This window comes from Ceratotherium simum, chromosome 4 (genome assembly GCF_057802395.1).
Source record: "Ceratotherium simum simum isolate JZ-2026a chromosome 4, ASM5780239v1, whole genome shotgun sequence".
NCBI classification, from domain to species: Eukaryota; Metazoa; Chordata; class Mammalia; order Perissodactyla; family Rhinocerotidae; genus Ceratotherium; species Ceratotherium simum.
Window position 1 is genome coordinate 85,381,975 of NC_141903.1, and position 25,191 is coordinate 85,407,165.

General features: G+C 39.0%; 1 protein-coding gene across 3 annotated transcripts in view; it reads right to left on the reverse strand.

Annotated features, from left to right (window-relative positions):
* Nucleotides 1-25,191, reverse strand: part of RASGRF2 (Ras protein specific guanine nucleotide releasing factor 2) — a 215,651-nt gene that overhangs the window by 94,285 nt on the left and 96,175 nt on the right. For 2 of the 3 annotated variants that reach the window (XM_087430100.1, XM_087430098.1), the window contains exons 9-14: nucleotides 24,701-24,819; nucleotides 18,464-18,624; nucleotides 17,465-17,531; nucleotides 16,798-16,934; nucleotides 6,968-7,050; nucleotides 1,004-1,252 (exon numbers count right to left, since the gene is read on the reverse strand). In XM_087430100.1, coding sequence (XP_087286226.1) covers nucleotides 1,004-1,252; nucleotides 6,968-7,050; nucleotides 16,798-16,934; nucleotides 17,465-17,531; nucleotides 18,464-18,624; nucleotides 24,701-24,819 — 816 coding nt within the window. Of the gene's footprint in view, nucleotides 1-1,003; nucleotides 1,253-6,967; nucleotides 7,051-16,797; nucleotides 16,935-17,464; nucleotides 17,532-18,463; nucleotides 18,625-24,361; nucleotides 24,512-24,700; nucleotides 24,820-25,191 lie in introns of all 3 variants that reach the window. The other variant, XM_087430099.1, reaches the window with a different exon arrangement.

Sequence of the window (25,191 nt, forward strand, 5' to 3'; positions counted from 1 at the left end):
ATTTTAATTCTTCCTTTCCAATTCTGATACATTTTATTCCTCTTTCTTGCCTGATTTCTCTAGCTAGGACTTCCAGTACTATGTTGAATAGAAGTGGTGAGAGTGGGCACCCTTGTCTTGTTCCTGATCTTAGAGGAAGAGCTTTCAGTCTTCTACCACTGAGTATGATGTTAGCTGTGAGCTTGTCACATATGGCCTTTATTCTGTTGAGACATGTTCCTTCTATGTCTAATTACACAGATATTTTTCAGGCCTTGTCTAGTCCCTCGCTACTAAGCTGTGGTCCAAAGCCCAGTAACACTGACATCTCTGGGGAGCTTGTTAGAAATGCAGAGCTCAGGCTCCACTCCAGACCTAGCAATTTAACAAGACCCTCAGGTGATTCTTAAGTATATTAAAATTTGAGGGCCGGCCCCGTGGCTTAGCGGTTAAGTGCGTGCGCTCTGCTACCGGCGGCCGGGGTTCGGATCCCGGGCGCGCACCGACGCACCGCTTCTCTGGCCATGTGAGGCCGCGTCCCACATACAGCAACTAGAAGGATGTGCAACTATGACATACAATTATCTACTGGGGCTTTGAGGAAAAAAAAAGGAGGAAGATTGGCAATAGATGTTAGCTCAGAGCCAGTCTTCCTCAGCAAAAAGAGGAGGATTAGCACAAATGTTAGCTCAGGGCTGATCTTCCTCACAAAAAAATAAAACAAAATAAAATAAAATTGGAAAAGCACCATTTAAAAAATAAAATAAAATAGAAAAGTCTAAAACAATAGAGTTAGCTTCCAAATAATCACAGAGCAAGCAAAGGCCACTTGGAGACTTCCGAGTTCTCAACTTCTTCCCTCAGGAACTATGTGACCTCTACTCACCCCCTTCTACTGTCAGGCCATGGTAAATTCAAAGGCAAGCCAGTGCCCTAGAGCTGCCCCCGAGTGGGGCTGCTCATCTGCTCGGAGAACCAGGAATCAGGAAGGCCATACTTTCATGACAAGGAAATCCTGGCCTACCTGACAGGGATGGAGGTGAAAGGCCTCTTGTATATGTCAGAAAGCTTCGCCAGCACCACAGCTGCGGTAGTGAAAATCCGATAGGTGTGCAGAAAGGTGTTGAGGAAATCGATACTAAGAAACCGCAAGTCTGTCAGCCGCTCCAAGAGGCGCTCCACGCTGGCATAACGGATCTGGGGCACTTTGCAGGAGTTGAGTGTTTTACTGAAGCAAATGTCAGTATCATCCTTATGAAGACGGGCGTCAGACCTACGCACAAAACAAGAACATGAGAACCAAACCAGGAGGTGGCTTCTCAGCCATTGAGTATTTCAGTATTTGTAAACACACAGTTGTGTGTGGGCTTCCCATTGCATTTGATAAAGGATGTTGATATGACATATTACATACAATAAGGCAGGGCTATAAAAACATCAAATATGCCATTATAACTTAGGAAGGTCAGAATTAATTGTGGAGATGGTAATAATAATTTATTTCACTCTGGGGATTCCTTCTGTAGGGGAGGAAAAATAATTTCCCCTCTACTCTTCTGAGTTCTCAGCTGAGACCCCTGTAATAAAAGACAGATTAACAAGAGAAAAGCAAAAAGAAGTTTATTAACATGTATACCTTATGCATGCATGCGAGATACCCAAGGAAAAATGGATAACTCCCTGAGGTGGCTTAGAATTCAAACTTAAATACTATCTTAATAGGGGAAGAGATGTAGGCCTCTTAGGGGAGCGTAAGTGATTTTTAGGAAAGATGAATGGGCCCTCAGAAGAATAGATGGGAGGTGTGATAGTTTGTGACAGTTTGTCTGGGTGTTGTGTCGACTTCTAGTTTCCTCTCCTGTGACATGGGTCCATCCTCCCTGGCTGATGAAACTCCACGAGAGGGGACTTATGACAATTGAGTTCCTTTTGGAGGATCTATCTGTAGGCAGATAAGGGGAGTTCAGAGAAAGATCCTCCCTGCATTTGCTGTTTTTCAAGTGCCTACAGCTCAGAATAATTAATATACCAAAGGTCCATATTTTGGGCTGGCATATTCTGCTACCCTTCACTTCTCTCTCCAGTTCAGTTACATTTTAATAGGGAAATGAAACCAAATCCCCATTTAGGAGGGGCATTGCTAATGCCCTTAAATCAGAATATCAGAAGTGTGCAAAAAGTAACGGATGACATTCTCCTCACACAGAGGTAGGGGGAGGAAGGGACACAGATGTCACTGCTATATCTGTGGTATTTATTTTTCCCATTTCTAATTGTGTGCATTTGTGCTTCCCCCCTTTTCTTGACTAAACTGACTGATAGATTGTATTATTAAGTATTTTTCCCTCTGGAACTGGCTCTTTATCAATTCTACTGTTTTTCTATATTTTATTAATGTCTGTTCTTATCTTATTTCCTTCCTACAGTTTCCTAGTTTATTTTGTCATTCTTTTTCTAACTTCTTGAGTTGAATACTTAATTCATTTCATTCTTCCTGGCTTATTAACTCATGTAAGGCTATCCATTTTATGAGCCCAGGTTAATCCATAAGTTGTGCAAAACATTATGTTTTCAATATTCTGCAGTATTAAAAATATCATCATTAACAAAAAATAGTAATGGGCCCGGCCCCATGGCATAGTGGTTCAGTGTGCTCTGCTTCGGTGGCCTGGGGTTCACGGGTTCGGATCCCAGGTACAGACCTACCCCACTCAACAGCCATGCTGTGGTGGTGACCCACACACAAAATAGAGGAAGACTGGCATGGATGTTAGCTCAGGGTGAATCTTCCTCAGCAAAAAAAAAAAAAAAGTAATGGGTGAAATATAGGCCATGAACCCTTCTAGAGATTCTCTGTGAATAGCACACATCAAGGCTCTACTACTTCTCATTCGGTAAAACCTGCCATCTGGCTGCTCCTCACCCTGACCGGTGCATGGGAAGCCTGAGCAGCCTCTCCAGGTGGCTGAGTGAACTTGGGGGAAGGTTCACATAGCAGCCCTTACGACCCTTGGCTGCACTCAGAGCCCTCAGCCAGTGGTGCACATTTGTTAGAAAGGGCAAAAGAGGTTGGCAGAGAGGCAAAGTTTGGTAGAGGAAAAGCTTGGAAGTAGAAGCTGAATCCAACTGGGGCTCAAAGAAATGCATACCTTCTCTAGGACTGCCTGGAACCTTCCCCCTCCCTCCTGAGATCCCTCATTCCCCTTCATTGCAGCATCTCAGAACAGGCCATCAATGAGTCCTGGATTTCACCACTTGATAAAGGATACACTACAGGGCTGGTGACACTCAGTGAGGCAACGGCTTGCTAAGAACCAGCCGGCTTGTTGTGAATGCCCTTAATTAGTCCTTTCAGCACTTGCGGGGATTTTAAATTATATATTTATCTCCTTTTGGATAAAAAAGAATCAATATCTTTCTTAGCTTGCTCTTGAAAACTTCCCACCCCAAAGTATGCTCAGTGCAGGTGGAAGTACCTCATTTGTGGACCTGAAAGAGCATCTTAAATGAGCAGCTCCCCCTGCCGAGGGGCTAAGAGTAGCCTGTTAGTTTTGGTCACACAACTGATCTTGAAAACACACAAGTGCGTCTTTTGATATTCTTGAAAATAGTGTGGCTCTTTCTTCCACTCACTATGTGGCCCTCTACCAACTTCACTTTTCTGGTTCTTAATTTTCTATTTTGTAAAAAGATCTTAGAAACTTCTACGAATCGGTCTGTCTAGAAGATGGCTGATAGAGGTAATCACTTTTTCTCTCACCATTTTCCCACCAAAAATCTCAATTTTCTAAGAAAGTTGAGGTCAACTATTATTAAAAGAAGGTAAGCCTTAACCTATATACATAAAATGTAAAACACCACTGAAAGGGATATTTTCACCTAATAAATGTCATGATTTTTCATTCTAATTGTAGTTTTGAGCTTTGCATCTTTTGACTATAATTACTTTAATCAAAACACCACGAGTGGGGCCGGCCCAGTGGTGCAAGCAGTTAAGTGCGCACGCTCCGCTTCGGTGGCCTGGGGTTCGCGGGTTCGGATCCCCGGTGCACACCAACGCATCACTTGTCACACCATGTGGTGTGGGGCGTCCCATATAAAGTAGAGGAAGATGGGCACAGAAGTTAGCTCAGGGCCAATCTTTCTCGGCAAAAAAGAAGAGGATCAGCATAGGATGCTAGCTCAGGGCTGATCTCCCTCACACACAAGAAAAACAAAAACACTAGGAGGAAAAATATGTTGTAGCCAACTTGAAATTAAAATAAAACTGACTAATTACACCACTGTCCTTCAAAATTGTGATTACATTTTCATTTTAAGAAAAGAAATTAAATATTATGAAATTATTTAATTGTCTTTTATTACACCGAACAAGATCTTACTTTATTTCCTAAGGGAGTCTCAAGAAAGATATAATGCATTATTTAAGCCTCCTATGATAATAACTCGTTTTTGGTAAACACTTAAAAAAGCAATCTCGAGACATTAAACTCAAATCACCTATTATAATTAGTAAGTTTTAAAAGGAGGTAAGTGCCTGCAAAGAGATGCCATGTCACTAACAAGACACAATTAAGACAGGATAATTTTTTCTTCTAACTCTGCAAAATGTCTTTTTTTTTTTTCATGGTATGTAGCCAGAGAGATGCACAGGGAGGCAAGAATACAGAATTTAGGGTAGAATAGGGCCATGGAGGAAACCATCAGAAGGAACAGAGATTGCAAAATCATCCTCTTCTCTGATTGAGGAGAACCAGGCTCAATGAGGCAGAGAAAAATAGAAGGAAGAAATATATGAAACATATGAGACTTTGCCTTGGGAATACACCTAGCATAGTTTACATGTGCATCAAAACATGTGTGACTGTAATAGAAAATCCCTACAGCCCGAGACACAGGTTTCTGTGCTTGCAGGAGAGCAGTGCCTACTTATTTTAAGTGTCACCTCTGTGCACCCAAAAGCAGGACAGTCTTGGTCCATACAAGAGGTAGTTATACAAAAAAGACTGGACATGGACACTAGTCAAACTGTCACCATAGCGGACAGAAGATGCATTCGGGCACCAGGCATAACCAGTCAGGCATAAAACTAAAGCTTTTATCCATATTAATTTTTAAAGTCAACAAAATGTATGTATAGTGGGTGTGCAGCTGCCCTAAGGATTAGAAACTTATAACTTGGCTGCAACATCCAACTTACATATTCTCGTTCTAAAGCACCTGGACTTTCATGGCTCTCTAATCTTCAAGTACTTTTAAAAACAAATAAAAATAATATATATTATTTTGTGAAATATTAAAGAATCCTATGGTAGAATAATAAGAAGAAATAATATAATAATAAGAAATAAGAAGACAATTCTAACCCAATGACATGAATTTTAAAATTGTCATAATTTGAACTTTTGACTTAACATTCCATTCTTGGTTTTAATCTTAGCATCATACATTTTTAACTAATCTGGTTTTTAAAAAACTATACTAAATTTAAAACCTAGAAAACTGAATGCTAAAGATTTTTGCCCTAGAGTTTTAAAATGATCCTACCCAAAATATTTTTAAATTTGACTAGTAATTTAAAATACTATCATTCTTTTATAATTTATTTTTTTTCTGTAGTAATTGTGGCACTAGTGTAATGTACTCTACCTTCATCTGATACAATAATTAATAAATTTTAAAATTTGTACCATTGGGATAATGCCAATTATAGTTAATACCTACCAGAAGAGGAAAGCTAATGTTGTTTATTGCTTTAGCATAAGCAGCTCAGACCTAAAAATATCCACATAAAAAGGCATGGAAGACAAACATTTTCTTAGTTTCATGTAGCTTTTTTTGAAAGATATAACAGGACTTCTTTTAAAAATATATTTTATTCTTAGAATTTGGAAGGCAAATAACAAAGAAAATGAGAGTAGGGGACAATTTGGTCAGCTTCAAAATACTCCCAAAACAATTTCTGAATTCGGAAACAAGAAAGTATATAGAGACAAAAGGATTAATACAGAGAGCTATGGCACATCATTATTAACATAACTGCTCATTTTAAACTATAGCTTCCCGGGGCCAGCCCTGTGGCTGAGCAGTTAAGTGCGCGCGCTCTGCTACTGGCGGCCCGGGTTCGGATCCCAGGCACGCATCGACGCACTGCTTCTCCAGCCATGCTGAGGCGGCGTCCCACATACAGCAACTAGAAGGATGTGCAACTGTGACATACAACTATCTACTGGGGCTTTGGGGAGAAAAAGGAGGAGGATTGGCAATAGATGTTAGCCCAGGGCTGGTCTTCCTCAGCAAAAAGAGGAGGATTGGCATGGATGTTAGCTCAGGGCTGATCTTCCTCACAAATAAATAAATAAATAAATAATAGATAATAATTTTAAAATAAATAAATAAACTATAGCTTCCCTATTGATCACTTTCAATTATAGGATTTGCTTCGTTAACAAAATATATAGAGGTAGGATGGCAGCCCTGGGAACTAGCCTCTAGGGCAAATCCATAGCTAGGCAGGGGATAGATGGTACCATGGAAAAGCCAGTTGATTCATGTTGAGTCTCTTCAAAATCTAAACGTTTCTCTACAACCAAATCTGAGAAATATGATTCATACCCATTGGAAGATGCCAAAAGAATCTGCCATACTTTGGTCCACTCTCTGACTTTGGACACATCTGGCTGTCACAACTTTTTTTTCAAGTTATGGAAATTGAAAATCTCAACAGGCTTTTGTCCTGAGTGAAGGCATATATAATAGTATGAAAAACAATTTTTCTATGTTATGAGTCAATAAACTATGAACCTGAAAAGCCACTTTGATAGTCTTATTATTTATAATGGCATATTATAAATCATCACACTATTGTCAAGAAACATATTCACAATATGAAGCAGAATCCTACTGAAGCAATATTTTATTCAGGGTTTTATATTCTCTACCAATTTGATCTTGATTAAAATGTAAGAGAAAGGATTATCACACTTACTTAATCATATGTGGCACAGTAACTTTGGAATTCTCTTCAAACACTATAGTCATTAAACCATTACACCGTATATTGTCCACACACTGTGAAATTAAAAAATAGACAATTACAACCCACATGAAAACCTAGGCAGATCATATATTCCCAGGATTGTTTATAGCCACACAAACAATTTAGCTTCTTGTCTGTGCACGTGAGCAGTTACACACACACACACAGCAGTAGGTAAACATTACACATTAATGAACAGATCCAATATCCAGATACCAAACAGTGCACCTGGCAAATACCTGAGGATAGATATAAGGGCTATACTTTCCTGGAATGTGTCTCCCAAGAATTCTGACCACAGTGTCACATGGTCACAAATTCTCTGGCAGTGGCAGCACTATGAACTTGAGAGGTTTACACCTTCTTCTGGTGATGGCCTCTGCTACATTCATTCTCTGCCCTAGTGGGTGGTATGGGGCAGGCAGAGTAGAAATGGCGGCTTCCTTGGATGGAATCCATCTTCTGTCTCACTAGTAAGCTCTGTGCCTGCTTCTCAGGTGTTTTTTGCCAATAAATTCCCAAATTTTACTAGATTCTCTAGCAGTTTCTATTGGTACCATGTTGGTTTGGTGAGGATACATTGCATAATTTCCTCTGTTTATTGCACACATATAGCCCTGTTCATTTTTTCTCTTTTCTTTCTAAGAGGAAAACTCAGGAACTTTTGCTAATTTCCTTTGCCTTCTTTATTTATATCTATGTCTCATCAATTTAAAATTTCCCTTTGCAATTACTTTGGGTTAGAGAAGGATTTATTTTGAATTATACATATTACTTTTGAACAAAACAGAAAATGAGAAAAGATATAAACAATTTTTAAAATCAAAAATTACTTCTAGTTACTAGGATACCATGTAGTGCTTTATGACTGCAATTAAATGGTGTGAAGAAGCTGACTGCCAAGGGCCTCCACATAGGTCCTGAACTCAGGGTTCACCCTGAACCCCAATGTCTAACAAAGGCGTGAATACATGGATAAGAAACTGTGGATCACTGGTATCCCCTGACTACTCAGTCTACTTAGTATATCAGCCATTTTCATACTTGTTTTTCCTTAAAAATTTGTCTCCTCGTGTCTTATGCCATTATTTCAATGACCAGATCATCCCAACTTCTGGGAATAAAGTGGAAATTTTCAAGTTCCCCTTCAATTCATTTCTTAAACTACAGCATCTGGAAATAATCTGGAGTCATCTTTGTGCATGAATAATTATGGTTACCTATCTATCAATATGGTTATATGTGAATTTATACTCCATTTTATTCCTACAAGGTAGATTACAAAACACATATAATAAGACAAAAGTCAAGATAAGTGAGAAAATCAGAGAGGATTTGAGAAAGGGTGGAAAACAATAAGACAAAGCCTGAAATGAAGCCACCACGCATACTTTATGTTGAGAAGTCCCAAACACTTGCTATAGGTGGGCCTCAAAATTAGCTGGGCTATGGAGCAGCCAGCTCAAAAGGGGACACAAGATCAACTACAAAATTCACAGTTTAGTAGAAGCTCAATTAATCCTAGTCTGAGACCAGAGAACAATTATTTCATGGGTTCTCATAAAGAAAACATTGAATAATGAAGTAAACAATGTCCTTATCAACATCCTTAGAGTAATGACAAGTTTTACCAAATCATTTCTTATAAACTCCCTCAACATTGGTTAGAAAAGTATAATTCCAAAGAAACCATCTTGGGGGGTAGGCCCCAAAGAATGTGATTCAGAGGCCCATCCTGCCTCTGCTGGTCTGGTTCCAAGCACAGATTTCACACTCTTCGGGAAAGGGGATAGGTTGTTCTCTTGAGGCTAACTAAATGTTGCTTCTCTTCTCCTGGTTCGTGTAAGTTTCGAGCAGCAGGAAGCTGGACGTGCTATTCTCCCCAAATCCTAGGTGTCCAGTTATGGACAGTCAGGGTTCCGCCAGTGAGCCCAGCTACCAGTTCACAGGGTATCCTCTCCGGCCTGAAGAAAAGCCACACCACCTCTAAGGGACAGCTCTCAGTTAGGACCAGATGAAAACAGACACCAATGACCAATTGCTATGTGGCAACATACGTGGAAAAATGAAGAGATGGGGCTGGCTGGTGCATGAGTTTATCACGGAGAGGACAGTAAGAGAGAGGCCTGAAGAAGTCAGTTGGAGTCAGGCTGTGGGGGAGGGTCTTGAATTTGGATTGTATCTGGTAGGCAGTTGGGAAGCCACTGAATGTTTCTAAGTGGTCTATTTACGTTGAAAGATCTACAGCTGGCCTTATGGAGGTATTCACTGGAAGAGAGGAATGAATGGAGACCCAGAGATCATCAGAACGATATTGAGTCAATAAATGAAACGATTCATGCTGCCCTGAGGCAGACCAAGGGAATGAAGAGGAAGGGGTGGAGGTAAATATTTTGAAGAAAGAAATAATAGAAATTGATGTTCTTGAAAAAACCAAGAGAAAAAAAAGATAAAAGTAAAAGATGACCATTGTTATTAAGCAATTTAAATTTTTTCTGATGCAAATACATTTAAAAGTAATAAAGCATGGCCAAACGTCTTTTGAATGACACAGAGCTTAACCAAAACTGGTCTATCTTTTGAATTCTCAAGAGCACCAGGAAGGTGCACTACTTACACAGCATTAGGGATTTTACTAAATGAGTGTCTCACGTCTGCATTTATTAAGTACTTACTTTGTGACAGACACTGGGCTAAGTGCTGGGAGATGAGGGCGAGAAGCAGAGAAAGAATATATGAAAGACCTTCAAAGATGAATAAGGCAAACACTTCAACTTCACTTTCCTAATTCCAATGGAAAAATATGGGTTAACATTGTCCCTTTTTTATGAAACTATGAGTAGGGGGGTAGGGGAAAAAGAGTTGTATGGGGACAGAGATTGCACACAGGGAGAGGAGGAGAGGATACGTAATCCTCCCCCCAGGGACCTTTCTAGCTATTCCTCAGACTTTTCTTCACTCTCGATGTTTCTGAAGCACCATGAGGATGCCACCTGGGTAACCAATACCCAAGTGGTAGGGCAGAGACGGTGTTGGTGAGAATTGTGGAAAATGAACAATGTTCCTTCAATTTCCTTTAACATTCTAAGCAAATGGCATAGTTACACAGACAAGAGCCTTAGGATGACTTAGGACTAAGTTTCCATGTTTAGATTCTCTATTTGGTTCTTTGACAGATCAGCCTGATCCTTTTTACATGGCTATCTGTTCTTTTTGTTTTCTTCTCTCTCTCTGGCTCTCTTTATAGCTTTATTATTTTTTTAAACATTCTTATTTTACAGTCTTTTCCAAGTTGTCACTCTATTATCTGAGGTTCTAGCAGTGCTAATTATACTGTTCACTGTGTCTTCTGACTCATGATAGATAATTTACTCACAAGATTTACAATTTTTGATTTTGAGCACATTGTCATGAGCCCTGAAATGTAGAAGTGTTGCTAATGGAGTAACTTTGTGTTTGCTTCTACCAAGCATTCTTGGGACTTTTAACAGCCCAAAAATTGTTTTTACATTAATTCCTCAGTTTGGAATTTTCACGCCACGTGAACATTATAAATCTGAATGTCAAATCCATAGACCAGAAACACATTCATTTTTTTCAAAGGAGATTTTTGAAAATTCAGAACCCAAGATAAAGACAAACTACCTTATTTTTTTCTAGGGCTAAAGGGTAGGGTTTTTTGAGTTCTTATTTCACACAAGGGACAGCCTTCCAATGTACAGGCTTTAAACAGGGATCTCAATTTCTTTAAGGGACCCAAGGCTACCCCTCATTCTCTTTGTTAATACTCCTTGGGCTTGGGACCAATATCCAATCCAAAATCATTCCCAAGTCTCTATGTCTTCAGTTTACAAGCTTTCTGTTCTGACTTTGTGCCCTTATTATTTCTGGGAACTAGAGATTTCCGTTTATATCTGTAAATATCACCAATGTATTAAATTTTTTTATTATACTGATTCTATGTGTTAAACATCTGGTTTTGTAGCTAGCAGGGATCTAAATCAGCCCAGTCCTCCACACTGCCAGAATTGGAACCTGAGATAAATGTTTTAGATCCAAAGAGAAGATTTATGTGACCACTTTTGAACATCTCATTATCCAATGTCAGATCTCATTCGTAAATCTTTCTGATTCATTGTGTGAAGCATTAAAATAATTTTCAATAGGAAGAAAAAGAAATTTTCACTTACACTCCAATTTCAGGAGAACAAAACATACATGTAATCTGAACCATAGCTCAAAAGATCGTGTAATGAAAAGTCATATTTTAATTGTACAAAAGGGTCTTTGATAACTGACACACAATCTTTAATCTATCCATGGGATGGATGGAGAGAGATATATATATATACATACACACATATACATACATGTATACATAAAACATAGTATATTTATAATAGGGGAGTGGTTTTGAAATGGGCTCCTCATTTCTTAGAGGTTCCACAGACAGGCTTCAGTGACAACCTGGATGTGAACAAACAGAACTCCTGGGGTCTCTGGGTCCACCAACCTACTTCAACCAGAGTATTATGCTTTTACCTTACCTCCATTTGGGACTTTCAGTAATGCTGCATTGAAGAAAGAGTTCTTTTCCAAAAGATGTTAAACTACAATAGAATTTGTATATATGAATGTGTGTATGAATATATTTATATTGGAAGGCATGGTATATGTTCATGATCATATAAGCATATATCTTGGCTGTGTTGAAGAGAAGAAATTGAGCCCTGGGGAAATGAATACAGTTTACTCATTTAAGAAGAAATACAGGAAAATAACCAGAGTGTCACATATCTTTAAGGCCACATCGAATTTACATGAATTACAGTAAATCTTGAAATTAACAGGATAACCAAAGCAGATTCCTAGGCATGGATATTCTAGTTAGTTTGTGATGACTAAGACTAGGGTGGGGCCTGGGAATCTGTATGTTCACAAAAGCCCCAGGGTAACTTTGATGCAGCTGATCCTTGGACAAATGTTGAGAATGACTCCTCCAGCGGGGTATTTTGAGGGTCTTGTTTAAGGTAATATCTGTCCAGAGGTCAGGGGTCTACTGTGTCACCATATTTTTTTACCTTCTTAATACTTCTAAGTAGTGGAAAGAAAGGTTAGATTCAATTTTTCTCTTTTAATTCACCTTTTTATGTTAAAGTAGAAAATTCCCAGTTGATTCCAGAGAAGCTATTTTAAAGGAGAAAGCATGTCAGTGTGTTACACATTTGTCTATACAATGTCTATATTTTGACACATCTGCCCAAACCGAGAAGCTCAGAGGTGAATTTTAATTCTGCATTTTAGTTAATACCCATAATTATAGAAAAATCTGCTTAATACCCCATCATGTACGACAGTAAGACAAGCACAAATGAATGCACTATATTGAAATGAATAGTCAAATCTTCAGCCTCAAATTTTTCCCTATAAATAGATGAAAAAGGGAAGAATTATTGGTCAAGACCACTAGCCACTTGCACATTTTATTGGAGGCACCAACGGTTAATTATGGCCTTACTGGTGTAACTAAAAGCATAATTAATCATTCAAGCAATTGTTACTTCTGAAAATCACAGCTTCAGAGAGAGAGGCCTGGCAAAGCCAAAAGTCTTTATTTTTGTATAGAGTTCTTCACGTGAAACTGGGATTGTATCAATACTCAGGAGCCACTTTATTATCTCAAATAAGAGCCACATGTGATTAGTATAATAGTACAATAGCTTAGCAAGGTGGTGTCAAATTAAGCCACAAAAAATTAAGATTTTGCAAAATAAAGAGTGACAAATACAAAATAATGGAGAACATATGCATAACCTGAATTGAAAGAAAATGTTCATTTCCCTAGTCTGTAAGGATAGCTCCAATGAATAAATGTCCATCTGGTATAAACAGCCAAGAAATAGAAATAGCAAAAAATATTAATCTCATTGATAATTACAGAAATGTAAATTAAAACCACTAGAAAGTAACACCATTTTTCCATTAATTCCACTCAACATTGGCAGGACATGGAGGAAAGTTGCATAGATATCTTACAGATGATGTAGTGAAATGATAAGTTAAACATTTCTTGGAGCATTATTGCAGTCTGTCGAGTCACAAATCATGAAATCGTGAACATGGTCAGGTCAGGCCCTCTGTACCAGCCTTACCCACAGTGGGGAAGACATAGCAACGAAGGACTTTGAAAGGGGGGAACCTCCCTGCACAAAGATGCTTAGCACCACATCATACATTCAAGCTAACACTTGAAAATGGCCCATATGCCTAATGAGAAGACACCAACACCTGTTAGAAGACACCAACATGAAGAATTTGGAGTAGAGAATGATGTAAATGAGGTAAAAGGCAAAAAAAAGATGCATAAATACACTGAGAGCCAAACTGTAAAATTATTTCAGTATTTTACAGGACTTTTCAGTATTTTACAGTATTTTGCAGGATTGTGGGGGTTTTAGAGATAGAAACAGTTGACTTTCAGGACAGAGTTTCTTTAACTTAATTGTTCAAAAGTCAACTGTGGAGCTTGTTACACCTGGGGGGTGTCTGGAATGTGGGTTCAGGAATTTGCATTTAAAAAAACCCTCAGGTAATTCTAATATAGGTATCTGTGGAAAATACTTTGATAAACATTTATTTAGTGTGGTGGGTATTGGGAGTATTTGTAGTTCCTTTTTGTGTCCATATTTTTACATATATTGTATATAATAAAATATTAAAAAGTACATTTTCAAGCATTTGGTAGGCTCATCTTATCCGTAATGAACATATCCAGAGACATACTTGGGAGACTGATGAATTCCATCAATGTATGTACATAATTTCCCCCATAAAATGAAAACGCTTTAAGCAGAGAACAAAACCCAGCTGAGATGGAGGCTGCTGGGCAGCAGGCTGGGCTCAACCAATAGTGGAGCGCTCTGTGCCCACCACCCACCATTCAAACCCTGCACCAGGAAATGCACGAAGTATCTCAGAACACCCACTACCATACTCAGTCTTTAGTAGCATTGACACGTGACCACTCCCTCTTCCTTGATATATTTTCTTCACTTGACTTCCAGGACACCATGCCCTCTTGGCTGTCCTATGGCATTGGTGGTTCCTTCTCAGTCCTCTTTGCTGTTTCCCCCTGACCCCTCACTCAGTCCATGGCCCTTTTCTCATTTCTATCTACACTTACTCCCTGGGTGATCTCAACAGTCTCACAGCCTTAAAGACCACCTAAATGGCAGAGAGTCTCCCACTTGGACCTCTCCCCTAAACATTGAACTTCACATCCCATTGCTTACTTAACAATTCCACTCAAATGACCTCCTCTTTTTCTATTTTCCCCCTCACACATTCCACTTCGGCCACACTGGCCTTCATGCTATTACTCAACATATGCAGTGTATCTTGCTCTAGAGTCTTTGCAATGGCTGTTCCCTCTATTTGGAATGACCTTCCCTTCATCACATATCTAGATAGTATTTCCATCACCTGCTACAGTCTTTGTTTAGATATCTTCTTCAGAATGAGCTGACCAACTTTTTAAAACTGTACCAACTCACACCTACCTCCTGTAGCCCAATCCTTCGTACCCTGCCCTATCACTTTCTAACATAAAATAGTATGTACTTATTTATGATGTTTACTGCTTATTTTCAGTCCTCCCCACACTAGGATGTAAGCTACATGAGGTTAGAGAATGTTTTGTTGCCATTGCCTCTTTTGTTCATGATATATCACAAGTGCCTAAACAGTACCTGGCATACAGTGTCACTGCAGGAATATATTTGTTGAATGAATGAAACCAGAAGTGTTAAAGCCACACAATATCAAGGCTCTACTGAAAATAGTAATTTCATGTCATGATATCACCGTCACTCAAAAAGATACAACTTTCTGTTAGCTTCCTTCTCCGATTCAACTATACATATAATCTAGTACAATCTAACATATGAGCCATAGCAACTTGGAGAAATAGGAGGAAGTTGTACACTTCTACCTCAAGATGTAGTCTAAGTAGAGAGACTCACTTGGATGCTTGTGGCAAGCCAAGTGTTGCATCCTTTCCTTAAAGGACCAGGCATAGAATTATTCACGCACCCCAAGGGTCTTTCTCTCTTAGCAACACCTCACCAGGCACCCAAGGAAGGTCACTTAAGGCTTTTCTCAACTCTGTATCTTAGGAGCCCCAGTTACATGATAAGGTAGAAGCTAGAAGCAGTTGGAAAAACATCTTGGTCCACGCTCCCATTCTCCCCATTCTTCTTAAGTATCTTGGCTTCACAACACCTACAAAACTGTGTTGCATTAAGCTCTCTACTTCCCTTTCTTCCCTATTAGCCTGCCTGTCTCCTTGAGAGCAGGGACCATCCCATATCCCTGGAACCTACATGATACCTGGCAGCCCCTTGTGATTGCTCAATAAACATTCGTACAATCAATGAATGATTCAGTTTCATAAGGTAAGAGATGCATTATAAACCGAGACTTAATTAAAGTATTAATAGCATACAGTATAGAGCTAATGAAAGTATTAATAAACTACCACAAGGATGTAATTATGCAAATACACAAGATCCCATATTTTCATTCCTTTGTTAGCCAGCAGAGAAATTCCTTCACTTCTAGCTATTTATTCCAAGCAGTCCTGGGGGTATACAAGTAAAACTCCAGTGTTGCTGTAGAGGACGTTTAGAGTGCTAATAAAAGACCTGGATTAGGTTTGAGTCCTAACTCAGTTGTGTAACTTCGGACAAATGTTTAGACTTCCAAACCTTAGGTTTCTCACCCATGAAATGGGACTAATATTTCTGTTTACCGTCAGAATACTATTGGAAAGGTCAAATGAGATTAAGTCTGTAAAATTTCTTTTAACATATAAAAATAATTATTTTTGCCATTCATTCTCTATTTCCCCTCAGTTTTTAGTCACTCAGGAAAAAAAATGAAGTATCTGAAGAACTATGATATGGTTCATATTTTTACCTAAGTGTTATATATAAATTACTATGAGCTCTTCAGAAAAACAAGGCAATGGAATCTACAGTATACGCCTTTCTTGTTTGCCCTAATCTTTCTTGAGTTAACAATTTTGAAGATAATCATTTAATACTTTCCTTACACAACTTCACTTTTCTCCTATATTGGTTAATGGAGCCAAACATAACGTGGAGCTTGGATTTAGGAATGCCCAACTCCGATCATGACTGGTTTTGATATTTTTCCAAATCCTGAGTAAATGCAGCAATTCCCTGACCGGGCATTGCTGATCAAGGAAAAGTAAGCAAATCTGTTTCCTATTTTTTTCTACATAAAATACAAGAGCTCATTTTCAGATTTCATACCACAGTCAGTGTCTCTTCTTTGGTGTGATTCCTTCATTTGTGAGTTCTCGCCATAGCCCTTGTTAGCTGTTTTTGTATCTCCCACCACTTTCCTACTTTAGAAACAAATAAACAAAAAAAGTCTAGTGGGGTCATTGGAGAATTTATTACTAACAGGGCAATTTTAACACTGTTCAACACAAGGGACATTTACAGCTTATACAAAAACGCCCAGGAACTAAAATGCAAGTACTACATTGCAGGTAAATTTTAACCTTAAAAAGAAAAACAACAACAACACATGATCCCAGCATATCAAGATCCACAGTATGATGGTAGTGACCACAGCAACCAGATGTAATTTTTTAATAAAAAAAAAATAACTTGAAAAATCTTCCCCAAAAATTTATGTTGTGAAATTTAAAAAAACAAAAAAACAACTTATGGCAAAAGTCAGTTGCTTACCTGACTTATGTCGCTTGTCCAGGCAGCTTTCTCCTGGCGTGAAGGTGCTAACAAGACAACAGTGAAGGGGGCAGCATCAGGAGGCTCCACCACTATTTTAAAATCCAGGTGTCCAAACATTTGCCCAGAACCTTTGGCTTCAACAGACATAAAACAAACAATTAAATGTGCCTACAAAAATATGAGCGATAGCTGCTTTCACGGAGTTCTAGTAATGCGATCGATGTGCATTCAAGTCCAGAATCTCGTTCCAGCAATATGGGACTTCTTGGGCACGGGGAGCACTTTTTTAAGCTCAGAAGCAGATGAAGAAGCTGAGGTCAGTAATTTCAGGACTGGGATGTTGATGTCTTATTTCATGTCTTTGTTTTTTAATTTCCACAATCTACAGAATTCCAACACTCTAATTTAATTCCTTTCTTCTCTGCCTACTACTGAAAAGTCACTATCATGAGACAAATTCAGTATATGTGAATTCTCAAAGACGGTTTAACAAGGCTCACAGGTTAAATGGTTCAACAGAATTCTTCATATATAATTGACTTCAGGGAGTTTATCCTCAGCATCTCTCCTGCTTCCTTAAGAAGCTCTTCTTAGGTATAAACGAACAAAAACCATGGGGCTTTTTGTATTCTAATATAATTCTAAGTGACAGAATGTGACTTACAGTCATCGTCGCTGGCATCGGGCTCCTCAATCAACGTACATTCTATTAGAGAGAGGACCCCACCTGTCTGGAAACAAACCAATTTTTCATTAAGAGGCTGAGAGCCTTGCATAGCTCGGGAAGCTCTGATTTGTAAACCTTATATTCAAGTTGCCATAGAAGAAATCATAGCAATTCTGCATCATATATAATTTTTCATAGATTCCAAAATTAAACTTGGACATGTAAAAGTAATCGAACTCATTGAACGTCATGATTCTTCTCCCCCAACCCACTCTCATTCCCAGTGTTTATAAAATTTAGCAAGCCAGTGTCTGGGAGACTAAATGGCCTTTGAGAGTGAATGCAGCTCAGCAAAGGGCCGGACTCACCAACCAGGAAGTGGTTTAAGCAGTAGAAAGCCATTGTCATGATGTTGAATAATATTTTTAGGCACTAATACACAAGGTATAGATAGACAAACTTTTTCTGTAAAGGGCCAGATGCAAATCTTTTAGGCTTTGCAAGACATACGATCTCTATCGCAACTACTCAAATCTTTTTTAAAAAGCATGAAAGCAGCCACAAACAATATGTAAACAAATGAGCGTGGCTGCATTCCAATAAAACTTTATTCACACACGCAGGCAGCACGCTCTGGGCCATGGTTTGCTGACTCTTGGTATAGACAAGATAAAATAGCCTTTAGCAAATATTACCTCAGTACAATGTAGTGATTTGACAGGATTTTTGTAGCTCAGTAGTCATCAATTAGTAATAATTTTGCCCAGGTTATGATTTTAATTTCACTTCTTGATAGTAATGCCCACTTAAATTTCTATTACTTTGGATCCAATTGACAACAAAGTAAATGTCAAGGTTGATAACTGTACCTTACCTCACTATGCAATTGTGACAATGTGTTTTATGATACCAGGCCTAGCAAAGTCAGAATTAAATTAAACTCAATGCCTCTGAAGTGTATGGAACATAAATGGAATAGTCATGTAAAACCAATACCTTGAGCAGATGCAGCTTTCCTCCTGAACTTCTCGTACAAATTAAAAAGTGTTTTGTAAATAAGAAGCATTGTCTTTCTCCTTCCTTTTTCAAAGACAATGAACCCAGGCGAACTTTACTAAGTTTCCCCCTCTCAACGGAAGGTACTTGAATAAGAGAACCTGGTGATCACAAAAGTGAAGAACACACAGCAATTAAAATGTTGTCAAGTGAGAGACGTTCCCAATGCAATAAACAGTAGGGTCTGTTTCCCAAGATACCAAGGATTTATTGGATGCAACACTGGAACAAATAAATCCCCTACACTCTGAGAAGTGCACTGTGTTTTAAGGGTAGTACTAATTCCTATTATTTTTTAAAACATTTTAGAATTGATAATTCATCGATAAGCTGGAAAATAAGTTTCAAAGAAAGCCAATATGAATTCCAAGAACAAGGCACTTCTGCCATCTGTCCTTGGTGATCTGATCTCAATCAACTTATGTCTTTAAGAATAAGGTACATATTGTACAATTACATATAGTACTAAAACAACATAATAAAAAGCATATAGAATTTATTCTTCCTGAAGCACTTAAGGTAGATAGATAGTATATTAATATAGTTTACTTTGTATTGAAAAAATAGAATGTACAATACATGTATATTATAAAAATACAAAAATTATACAATTCAATGCAATTTAGTTAAGGACTATTTTTAAAGGGCAGCTAGTTCAGGTTATATTTAAATTATGTGTGATAAAAATTCTTTGTGAATCTAAATGGAAAAGAAACCACATAAAGTCTATACCCAGAACAATCTTGTCAGCAAAGCTGTCTTCCATTCAATGTGAGAAGCTCTACATAGAGTTGATATAATTTCACCCTAATAATGACCTCCCTCTCCCCCAAAATAAAATTCCAGTCTAAGTTAAATATCAAACCAAAAAGTACTAAAAGATTCTTGAAAATACCTTTGACTCTGACCTCTGAAATGCCTGAGACAGTAATATTTCTACTCTTTGTTTAATCCACCACCCACTCCAAATGCAGCCTTACAAAAACTCGTTGTATCAGCCTCATAAGAACCATTAAATGCATATTCAACCCTTAAATATTAATAGCGGTCATCACTAAGAGATGAGATTGCAGGCAATCTTGTTTTCCTCTTCATAACATTTTCTGAGTGTCCTGATTTTTTTTTTTTTTAAATGAGCACAGACTATTTCTATAAGTGGGAAAAAAAAACACTAAAGTTCTTCACATACATAAAATAGTAAAACTATGATTGTGGGTGGTAAAACGTTCACATTAACATATGAATGTTCCAAACAGCATCTACTTTTTAACAGAGACCTAAAGATGTGCAGGGGGTAAAGGACCCCCGCCTCCATGCCCTGACTCCATCGATTTAGGTGACTGTTCAGGTGGGGCTGCCTGATAGGCAGAGCAGGCAGCTATTCGGGCCTAAAGAAGAGCAGAGAAGAAATTCCACGGGAGAGCGAGGGACCATGGAACAAAGGCTTGATTCCACTGAAGGGAACGGGCAAGAGGAGAGTGAATGAAGGAGGCGAGGTAGGTGGGAGCAAACTGGCCGAGAGCACAGGCAGCAAGAAATTCAATCTGAAGAGTAAAGGAGAGAGGGGAAACAGAAGGCAGAATGCTGAGAGAAGCGGATGAGCAAGTAACAGCAGGAGGACTGTCCTCATGGGACTCATGGGGTGGAATCAAAGGGGGAGGAGATCCTTCATTGCACCTAGTTCACCTCCTCACTTCACAGAAGGGGAAACTGAGGCCTGAGAGACTAAGCAGCTCTCCCAAGGTCACACCTAATTGAGCGGCACATCCAGGAGACGGCAGTGGATTCAGCAACATTAAAACTGGCACTTGGAAACGGAAGGGATGGGAAAAGACAGTGAGTTGCCGCTTTGCCATGGGTGGTCGTGAGTCATCCAGACAGACTGCTTAGGGCGGAGCAAAAGACTGAGGCTTAGGACAAATATCCTGGGGCACAAAGGGGTTTGGGAGTCATTTTCAGAAAGGCTATAACCAAGGGTACGAAAACTTGATATAATGTGTTCATTGGTAAGTGCTTCTAGCATTTAATGATCTTGTATACCGGAAACTACAGAAACCATTAGCTCATATATTAGTAATTACTGTGAATTTCACCTTTAAGGTAAAAAAATAAATGTTTCCTTGGCAACTATGCACTAATATGCTTAATCTATAACTGTTCATCTCATATCCAACTGGGAGACTATGTGCATTAGGTACGTACAGAAATCCATACATCTGAAGTAAAAGTGAGCAATTTCAACACTACTGTTTGGTTTACAAACTACTGATAATGGGAAAAACATGTTAAGTAGATTTTTTTCACATTTCATCTTATGTTTGAGATGATGTTTCAACACAGCCATGAGACTTGAAGATCCCTCTCTAGTTAATACAAATTAGAAAAACAATTAGTATTAAATTAGCAATTCCTCAGTATCAGACCATTGCTATGATACAGTCACTTGCATCTCTATCAGCAGCCTATCTAATAATTGGGGTCAGCTTACAACAAAACTTCTGTTATTTCAATCACTAAATTCCCATAGAGTGGCATTCAAGACTGGTTAATAGGGGCCGACCCCGAGTTTGGCGTGCTCCACTTTGGCAGCCTGGGTTCGCGGGTTCAGATCCCAGGTGCAGACCTACGCTACTTGTCAAACATGCTGAGGTGGCGACCCACATACAAAAAAATAGAGGAAGACTGGCACAGATGTTAGCTCAGAGGTAATCTTCCTCAAGCCAAAAAAAAGGAGGAAGACTGGCAACAGATGTTAGCTCAGAGCGAATCTTCCCCACCAAAAAAAAAAAAAAAAAAAAGACTAGCTAATGCCCTTATCCTGAATTCCACTCAGTAGTAAAAAAGAACGAAGAGCAATTTCGTTGATCTCGGGTTATTGGGTTAGGCATTTGGGAAGGTATAACTATCGTAACCCCATGTTACAATTTCAAAGAACACTGGTACATTGAAAGTACATGATTTTGACTCTGGGAATGATTAAGGTACCAGAGAGGTCCATGTCTCAATCTCAATGCATTTTGCTCTGAATTGGGACACCTTTATTTATTTTTCCTAATTCACATTTCCACAAGACAGCGTTGACTCTGCGTAATGGGTTTGTGCAAAATGTCAAGTTACAGTGCCTTTACCTTCTACTAAATAGTCATATATATTTCATGTTATTGAAAATAAAAACTCATTCCAAAATTTGGATCTTGGTTTTTAAAGTTTATGTCATAATCTCATAGGCACTAGTCTAGATGCTTTTGTGAGCATTAGCTCATTTAATCTTCACAACAATCCTAAAAGATAGCTACTACTATTAACCCTAACTTCAGGAGAGGAAACTGAGGCAAAGAGCGGTTAAGTAAATTGCACAATATCACACAGCAAGGAAGTGGGAGAGACAGGATTTGAACTCCAGTGACATGGCTATACTGTCTTCCTATTATTGCCTCAGACACTTTAAACATTTGTTCAATAAACTTTGAATAGATTTTGGAAAATAAACAATAGCAGACCACCGCCATGATACATTCTTTTGCGTCCTTCTCATCAACTGTCTGATAATTGGAATCCATTTGCAATAAAACATCTGTTATTTCAATCACTAAATTCCCATGGATTGACATTCAAGATTGGCTGATGCCCCTTTCTGAGGAGCCTTTCAGATGACCTGGATGACTTATTTTTTCTAGTTCTCAGAATAAAAATTCACTTAAGATTGAAACCACGCACGTATCTGTGGATATGCATGCATGCACACACATACTGAAACAGACCTCATATCGTCCCTAAAAGTAAACAACACATATACTAGCGCACAATTAGAGACAAACTGTAGTCCATTTCATAGGAGATAGAATCCCCAAAAGTTTAAAAGAATTAAAAAGGAAAAAACACCTCCATGGGTGTTAAAGCCCATTAGGAGTATTTAGTCAAAGTGATAACAGGAGTAACTCGAGCAAAAAAGGCCAACTTTCCAAATTGTCTGTAATTGGATTCCTCTCTACTTTCAGATTAAGGCCTGATTTTTTAAAACCACCTTTATTGAATAATTCCTAAACAGACTAACCAAACCAAACAATACAGACAAATATTGCTGAAAGGCAAATCACATCAACATCAATACCGTAACAACATCAGATATATTAATAGCTCACAGAAGCTCCTTAAAAAATGGTACAGAACAAGCAATAAAGAACATCTGGACATGAATCAAAGCAAGAGGGGGTTCATGATTGTTCTCCTCCAGGTGCAATGAAAACAATATGACTTATTCAATAAATTCGACCTTCTAGCATTTTTCATTATAGATGTTTTTCCAAACTTAGATCAAAACAGTCTACGTTTGTAGAAATATATTAAATGCCTATGCGTAATAATACTTCTTAATCAAAAGTCCTTCCAGAAATTGAATACTAGTTATAGAAACTTTTGTTTCCATTCTTACACATTATAAAGCTCAAGACAATTAGTAAGTATTCTTCAGTGAACTCCAAATACAAGAGAAATACTAAATAAGACACCTTACAATCAAAACTGCAATTCGACAAGCAATTCAATTTAACCCAATGCCCAGTTTCCAGGTATCTATCATGGAAAGCAGTGTGTTAGACAGGGGAGAATTCATAAACACCACTCTTCAGAGCTACAATTACTGGGTGAGACAGGCATGCAAGCATGTGCCCATAACACATAAGAGGCTGAGATACATGCACCAGGAGCAAAGGGCCTTGGAAACGAGGAGGAAGGTAAATTCATTCTAACTGGAGGGTGGGGGAGGGGAAGATGAGGAGGAGATTTTAAAAGGCTCTTTAGAGGTGTCTGACCTGAGCCTGGTAGGACAAGCAGACCTTCGACAGGCACGGAAGAGGTGGATAAGGGCATTCCTGGCCCCCAGGCTGAGGACAGCACACAAAAAGGCACAGAGGCAGGCAAGTGCTGGGAAGGCAGGAAGCCAATATGGGGACACAGTGTGCGCAGAGGAATAGAGGGACAATTGGGAAGACCTGACGTTGTCAGCATTATATTCCCCTATTATTTAAAGAAAAATTAGTATCGAAAGCCAAAAAGGAGAAAAGTTATCATTTCCTAAAATATTCTTCCAAACTTGAACATATGCGTGACTTCTCTCCTTGTAAATAAATAATGGAAAATAGAACAGCATGTGTTAAATTTTTTAAGTATTCTGTGCAAAAATTAATGTGCACAAAAAAAATAATGTCTGTTTGATGAGGTAAAAAATATTTTAAGCAGCACATTTTGGTGGGCAACGGAAATGCAAATATCTTCAAAGGATATTGGCACATTATAAACAGAAACTACATTAAAGGTTAATCCTAGTTCCAAATTTATGTGCCACTCCTTACCAAGTTCAAAATTATAAATGTGTGCAATATGTTGTCTCACATCAAGTCCATGGGGCCTGCTCCCCTCCCTCAGAACACTCAAGCACTTAAAAAGAGCTTGGGATGTGGTTTACTTCGTGAGCTTTGGGATGAGAGCCACAGAGGACTCTGCACTGTTAGGCTGTTGCTTCTCCACAGATTCTGGCACAAATATCTTCAACTCATCAAAAGCTTAATTTACTGGGTGATGCCCCCAAAGCACACTCCACAAACAAGATACCATCACCATCACCAAAGCGTGGCAGGGGGCGACTGTGAAACATTTCATCTGGCAACTAGAGTTACCAGTTGAATCAAATCATATCATGTGGGGCCGATCCAGAAGCACTGATGAAAAATGGGAACAAAAGACAGCTGTTTTCACTTCGGACATTGTCCCCACTGCTATGTGAAAGGGCTTTGAGCAATGCAAGTTTCTCTTGGGCCTTTGCCTGGATGTCGTCACCACCTGGCACTGCCACTCCAATCGGCCAGACCGCTCTGTCCTCCTTGGAGCTGTAGAGAACGTCCGGTCCACTGAGGAGGAGAGTCCAGTCAGAATGTAACTTACTGTCCCATTCGTGCTTTACTATTATTGTGTTGCTGTTTTTCATGGCCCCTGAAAAGAAACAGCACAAAGGTGGGCCTCAAACACAGCCTCGGACAAGGCCATGGGGATTTCCTGCATGAACAGCGTCAATCACACAGCTAAATCAAGCCTGCTCCAAAACGCTTTCCTGGATCTGCCAGTGATAATGCGACAGTCGCAGAGATCACTTAGATGGTGGGTCTGTTGACAAGGACTTACCTTGGCGGATGAAAGTTTGGCTGGTGTCCAGCAAAATATCACAGCCCTCGACGATCATTCTTTCTATGGCAAGGTTCTTCCTTATGTTTTCAGTGTCGCTCACTTCATCGTGCATTACTCTGTCAGACACAACACAGACAGGATCACAGGAAGAGTATTTTCTGTTGCCCTAGCAGGTAAGCAAAGAAGAGCTCCATCTGGGAAGCTTGGTTTTGAACTTATATCATTTAACTGGCGCTGTGAGGGAAGCTGACTGGACCTCCAGGCTTCAACGAGTCATGAGCCAAGCAAGGCCAATGCTCCTCACGATTCCAAACGGTAAGTGGGTCAGTGACCAATGAGTATCCTGGGAATGCTGCTTGTAAGTGCAAGAGGACAGCAACATATTATTTTGTAAACAGCTTCCTTCATAGAAGCTAAGATGTCATTTCCTAGTGGTGGAGTAAATGAAAGACCTTTACCCATTTACCCCCATATAAGCTACAGAAACA